Source organism: Eleutherodactylus coqui, chromosome 11 (assembly GCF_035609145.1).
Source record: "Eleutherodactylus coqui strain aEleCoq1 chromosome 11, aEleCoq1.hap1, whole genome shotgun sequence".
Taxonomy (NCBI): Eukaryota; Metazoa; Chordata; class Amphibia; order Anura; family Eleutherodactylidae; genus Eleutherodactylus; species Eleutherodactylus coqui.
In genome coordinates, this window is record NC_089847.1 from 30,261,982 (window position 1) to 30,268,675 (window position 6,694).

The 6,694-nt window shown below is 40.6% G+C and overlaps 1 protein-coding gene across 1 annotated transcript; it reads right to left on the reverse strand.

The window, feature by feature from the left end:
- Positions 1–767: 767 nt before the first annotated feature.
- LOC136581697 (uncharacterized) lies at positions 768–3,448 on the reverse strand. Its single transcript, XM_066582320.1, has 2 exons — positions 3,402–3,448; positions 768–1,479 (listed from the first exon to the last, which is right to left on the reverse strand). Exons 1-2 carry the CDS (start codon positions 3,446–3,448, stop codon positions 768–770), a joined length of 759 nt encoding a protein of 252 aa, XP_066438417.1.
- Positions 3,449–6,694: the final 3,246 nt, after the last annotated feature.

The following is a 6,694-nucleotide window of genomic DNA, read 5'->3' on the forward strand; positions in this document are numbered from 1 at the left end:
GTGAGAGCTGCCTCTAATTGGTGAGGTCTGTGACCAATCAGAGGCAGCTCATTCAGCAGGCGGGGATTTTAAATCCCCGGCTGCTGAATACTACACAGAGCAGTTCAGGAGAACTGCCGGCCAGACGCGGCTGAACCTCGGCTGCTGGGAAAAGGTGAGTATACTTTTTTTTTTTTTTTACACATTTTAGGATGATTTTCAGGGAAGGGCTTATATTATTAAGCCCTTCCTGAAAATTCATCCCACGCTCGCCGGCCTCCCATTGCTTTCAATGGAACCGGCTGTATTGCCGGCTCCATTGAATTCAATGGGCGAACATCGTTCTTCTCTGCCACAGCTGTTACAGCTGTGGCAGAGGAGAACAATCTTTAGTATATGTACTCAATGGGGTCGGCGCTGCTGCCACCGGCCCCATTGAGCGCATATATAGAACACAGTGATGCGCAGAATGCAGATAGGCGCGTTCTGCGTATCGTTGTGTCCTATAATTGATCGCACATCCGCATAAAAAGCGGACATGTGACCGATCCCATTGGGATGCATTTGCTCTATAGATCTGCAGATCGCAAGCGCGTCTGCAGATCGGACCAAAAAAAGGTTGTGTGACCGAGGCCTAAGGTTGCATGCAGTACTTTTTCTGCATTAAAAGTAACGTTGCTATTAACGTTGAAAATGGGATGAAAACTGCCAGGAAAAAACGGGATTATGAAGAAATGGAACATTTTGCTACTCATCAGCTGGCTATGTTAGAAGCTGATGTTTCAATGTCAAGCCAGTAAAGCAGTGATGGTGATGAAGACAGTGAGGGTGGTGAAGAAAGTGATGGTGGTGAGAACAGTGATGGTGGTTAGGACAGTGATCGTGGTGAGAACAGTAATGGAGGTGAGGAAAGTGATGGAGGTGAAGACAGTGACGGTGGTGAAGACAGTGATGGTGGTGAGGACAGTGATGGTGGTGAGGACAGTGATGGTGGTGAGGTCAGTGATGGTGGTGAGGACAGTGATGGTGGTGAGGTCAGTGATGGTGGTGAGGACAGTGATGGTGGTGAGGACTGTGATGGTGGTGAGGACAGTGATGGTGGTGAAGACAGTGATGGTGGTGAGGACAGTGATGTTGGTGAGGACAGTGATTATGGTGAAGACAGTGATTATGGTGAAGACAGTGATGGTGGTGAGGACAGTGATGGTGGTGAGGACAGTGATGGTGGTGAAGACAGTGATGGTGGTAAGGACAGTGATGGTGGCAAGGACAGTGATGGTGGTGAAGACAGTGATGGTGGTTAGGGCAGTGATGGTGGTGAAGCCAGTGATGGTGGTGAGGACAGTGATGGTGGTGAGGACAGTGATGGTGGTGAAGACAGTGATGGTGGTAAGGACAGTGATGGTGGCAAGGACAGTGATGGTGGTGAAGACAGTGATGGTGGTTAGGGCAGTGATGGTGGTGAAGACAGTGATGGTGGTGAGGACAGTGAAAACTCCTCTATCATCGTTCAGCAAATATCAGCAACATCAACAACCAAAGCAGTAGCAACAGTTCCAGGAACTCAAGGTACATTGCCATTTTTTACAACCCATCTATCTGACGTTTTTGATGGGTGCAAAAGCACTGATAAAAATGGGGTTTACATATTAATAGCTACTATAGGAGCTTTCAGTGACGTCATTAAAGGTCCTTCATCCATATGCAGATTGCAGGTGGACTACATCCCCCGCAAACACCCGTGGCCTCAGTTGCTATGGAACACTAGTGACCACCTAGCCGGACAGCAGCTATGTGCTTACAGGACCTGTGATGATGTCACCATCATGTGATCAGGCACCTGTGTGGGAGAAGCCCAGGGTCACATGACCAGGGGGTGATCAGTGTGTGCCAGACTCTGCTGTGCTGGTTGTGATCCCTCTTGTATGGGATGAAAAATGTATGTAGAAGAGCTGTATGTGATGTATATAATAATAATAATAATAATAATAATCTTCATTTGTATAGCGCCAACATATTCCGCAGCGCTTTCAGGCATGGATAAATGCAAAACAATACAACAATTACAATGTGAGATACATTGGGTTAGACACAAATGGGTTGGGGGTGGTACAGGAGGTGCAGGGGGTGGGGAACACAGGCAATAGGAAATTTTATGTACAGATCATTTATCAGAAGGCAAACAGGGTGGAGCACCATAGGGAGGGGCGAGGGACTAGGTCAGGAGATTTGGTATGCTTCCCTGAAGAGGTGCGTTTTTAAGGCACGTCTGAAATTTCGTGCATCGGGAATTGTCCGGATGCCTTGAGGTAGAGCGTTCCAGAGGATGGGTGCTGCTCTGGTGAAGTCCTGTAGGCGAGCATGAGAGGTTCGTATTACAGGGGTGTTTAGTCTGAGTGTGTTAGCCGATCGGAGTGAGCGCGCTGGGTGGTGTACTGACAGGAGGGAGGCGATGTATGGTGGCGCAGCACCATGCAGAGCTTTGTGAGTGAGGTAGAGGAGTTTAAATTTAGTTCTGCAGTGGATGGGCAGCCAATGCAGCGACTGGCATAATGCAGAGGCGTCTGAATAACGACTGGATAGAAAAATGAGTCTAGCTGCTGCATTTAGTATGGATTGGAGCGGAGCGAGTCTAGTGCGGGGGAGGCCAATGAGTAGCGAGTTGCAGTAGTCGAGCCGGGAGTGGATGAGCGCAACCACGAGCGTCTTTAGCGTGTCCGTGGTTAGGAACGGACGTATTTTAGCAATATTTAGCAATATTTCTGAGGTGCATGTACATGTAGCAGAGCTGTGTGTGTGCTTGTGACTTGCATGTAGCAGAGCTGTGTGGTGCACTGCGCCACCAGAAACACTAGTTCTATAATTTCCTAATAATTACTACTATCTTCCTATAGGGCAGTGGGACGTTTCCTTCTCCTCAGGCACCATGGTACAGATGCAACCTACAGCTACTCCTCTGGATGAGAATAAGGGGATAATATCTTCTAGGAGAAAATACTTCAGCAATGCTGAATCAATAGGAATGAATCAGAAAAAACAAAAACATCTGTGTTTGTGGAATGATACAGTTTGGTAATGTTTGCTCCTATGTGTGCCATGTTATGGATCCAAATAAATTTTAGGTTGCACGAAGCATCCATATACAACAGGTCTAATGATAAGAAGTGTTTGGTACCCATTAGTTTTGCATATACAAATGGTTATAAGCTTCAAACAAGAGATGACAAAGGAGATAATTATTCTGCATCAACCGATTTTTGCAGCCAGTCGTTGTGTTGCTTTCCATTTGGAACACCGCTCGAGAAAGCCGCTCATGTCAATGAGTTCTAATTGAATTGTCATTTACACCCAGCGTAAAAAAAAAAAAAATCATGAAAAAAATCTTTGTAATTCATAAATGGACTCCACAAAACATTATTTACCTAAGCAGAACCACATTCTTCCACTCAGTGACTAAGGTGATTGTCATGTTTATGTGCTGCTGACATTTTCATTTTCGAACAATGTAAAACAGTGGAAGCCAATTTAATTATGTGTTTGAACAAAACAAACAGACTGTAATACAAAACTGATTGCTATTATTTAATGTCACTTTTTTTTTACCCTCTCTCTCCTACATCTGTGAGTATATATAATTGACATTTGAAAGAGCAGGGCTTTTAGCAGTGAGTGAGCATTGTGTGGAAGATCAAATGTTGCTATTGTATCTTATGTAGTGTAAATTAGACTTGATTTTCTGAGGTTTTTATATTTGCATTTGCTTTTATTTTCTATTATTATTATTATTATTATGGATAGTTTAAGATTGCAAAATTCAGATTTTTTTTAAGGAAAATTACCTTAAAGAGAAACTAATGCAATTTTTTAAGGAATGAATAAGCAAATTATAATTAATGGAGTTCCTCCCTTCCTTTTTCTTTCCTTTTCCTTTTCTCCTTTTCTTTACTTTTCATTCTTTTCTTATGGTTTCTTTCCTTTTCATTCCTTCTCTCCTTATATTATTTTGCCTTTTCCTTTCTTCCTTCCCTCTTTTCCCTTTCTTTCATTTCCCTCCTTCCCTCCCTCCTTAGCCTTTCTTTCCTTTTCCTACTTTCCTTTATTCATTCATTTACCTGTTATCCTTTCTTTCATTTTCCTTCCTTCCTTGTCACTTCCTTATTTTTTTATTCAAAAATTTAATTTAATATTTTTTTAATCTTTTTGCTTAATTTATTTAATTTTTTCAAAAGCTACATTTAATGCTTTGAAATGCATAACTCTTTAGAGAAATAACCAAAATGGAAACAAATATATTTTCATTCCTTTTCCTTCCTTCCCTCCTTAACCTTTTTTATCTTCCTTCCTTATCCTTTCTTTCCTTTTCATTCTTTCCTGCACTCATTCCTTTCCCCCTTATCCATTCCTTCCTTCATTCATTTCTTCCTTCCTTCCTTCCTTCCTCCACTCATTCCTTATCCTTTATTTCTTTATCTTTTCTTCCTTATCCCTGCCTCCCTTTCTTTATTTCCTTTCTTAACTCTTCCTTTCTTTTCTCTTTATCTTTTCTTTCCTTTTCCTTCTTCCCCCTTATCCTTTTGTTTGCTGTTACTTCCTTTCTCTGTCCTTCCTTCTGTCATTCCTCATTTTAATATATTTCCTTCCTTCCTTCTGTCCTTCCTCATTTTAATCTATTTCCTTCCTTCTGTCCTTCCTCATTTTAATCTATTTCCTTCATTACTTCCCTTCCGTCTTCCTCCCTTCCTCCCTCCCTTCCTTCCTTCCTTCCTCCCTCCCTTCCTTCCTTCCTTCCTTCCTTCCTCATTTTAATCTATTTCCTTCCTTCCTTCCTTCCTCATTTTAATCTATTTCCTTCCTTCTGTCCTTTCTCCTTTTACTCTATTGCCTTCCTTCCTTCCTCATTTTAATCTATTCCTTTCCTTTTTTCATTCCTTCATTCCTTGTTCCTTTCTTTCATTCTTTAGTCAATTTTTTCATTGTATATTTTTTTCCTCTAATTGCTTAAGTTATTTAATTTTTCATGGCTACTCTTAATGCTTCAAAATGCATAACTCTTTAGAGAAATAACCTAAATAGAAACAAATATATTTTTGTGAGCGAATGTTCTGGTTTTTTTGCTCTTTATTTAGTCACTGATTTATTTATCTATAGGAAGGCTAGTTTTAGTGCTGCAACATGCATTGTTTTAGAAATAACCTAAATAGAAACAAATGTATTTTTGTGAGCCAATAAGTGTTTTAATTATAAGAATGGATTTGTTTTTGTTTTCCTGTTCAAATTAATTATTAATATAACTTGTAACTATGTAGGTAGGATTTAAAGATTCACACTGTTGTTCAGTATCTATTTAGAGGAATTTTCTCTTGCAGAGGAACAAAAGCTTTCTAATTTCATACATTGATATAGGAGTATATGGACAATGGTTCTGAATCAATGCTGTTAGCAATGATGGGTCATTTAAGGACAATGACCAGTATAGGTGGTGGCATGGTGACCCTCAATGAATTATCTTATTTGCAGTGGGCTGTTGGCACTTGGTCAGTTAAGGGTAATGTGCAAATGAGAGGTTGGATGCTGCAATTTTACCATTAGTAATGTAGTGTTATGAAGCTTTTAATGTGTCCATGGTTACAGTTTACACAAACTTTTGTCAGTTTGACAATTATTCCAAGATGTACACAGGTTGTAGCAATGCATTATAATGTCATATTATAATATAAATATATACACATAGGAGGTGAGATAGATTCTCCTCAGTACTTACACATAGAGGTGAGGTAGATTCTCCTCAGTATATACACACAGAGGTGAGGTAGATTCTCCTCAGTATATACACATAGCGATGAGGTAGATTCTCCTCAGTATATACACAGAGGTGAGGTAGATTATCCCCAGTATATACACATAGAGGTGAGGTAGATTCTTCTCAGTATTTACACATAGAGGTGAGGTAGATTCTCCTCAGTATTTACACATAGAGGTGAGGTAGATTCTCCTCAGTATATACACATAGAGGTGAGGTAGATTCTCCTCAGTATATACACATTGAGATGAGGTAGATTTTTCTCAGTATATAGACAGAGAGGTGAGGTAGATTCTCCCCAGTATATACACATAGAGGTGAGGTAGATTCTCCTCAGTATATACACATAGAGGTGAGGTAGATTCTCCTCAGTATATACACATAGAGGTGAGGTAGATTCTCCTCAGTATATACACATAGAGGTGATTTAGATTTTCTTAAATATATACACATAGGAGGTAAGGTAGATTCTCCTCAGTATATACAGATAGAGGTGAGGTAGATTCTCCTCAGTATATACACATAGAGGTGAGGTAGATTCTCCTCAGTATATACACATAGCGATGAGGTGGATTCTCCTCACTATATGCACATAGAGGTGAAGTTGATTCTCCTCAGTATATAAACATAGAGGTGAGGTAGATTCTCCTCAGTATACACACATAGAGGTGAGGTAGATTCTCCTCAGTATACACACATAGAGGTGAGGTAGATTCTCCTCAGTATATATACATAGAGGTGAGGTAGATTCTCCTCAGTATATACACATAGAGGTGAGGTAGATTCTCCTCAGTATATACACATAGAGGTGAGGTAGATTCTCCTCAGTATATACACATAGCGATGAGGTAGATTCTCCTCACTATATGCACATAGAGGTGAAGTTGATTCTCCTCAGTATATACACATAGAGGT

What these genes read in the sequence shown, in the direction of transcription:
- LOC136581697 (XM_066582320.1), bottom strand. Translation starts at nt 3,448, where the DNA reads ATGACAATCACCTTAGTCACTGAGTGGAAGAATGTGGTTCTGCTTAG. An exon ending in AAGAATGTGGTTCTGCTTAG is followed by an intron (nt 1,480 to 3,401) that starts GTAAATAATGTT and finishes GAACGATGATAG; the next exon opens with AGGAGTTTTCACTGTCCTCA.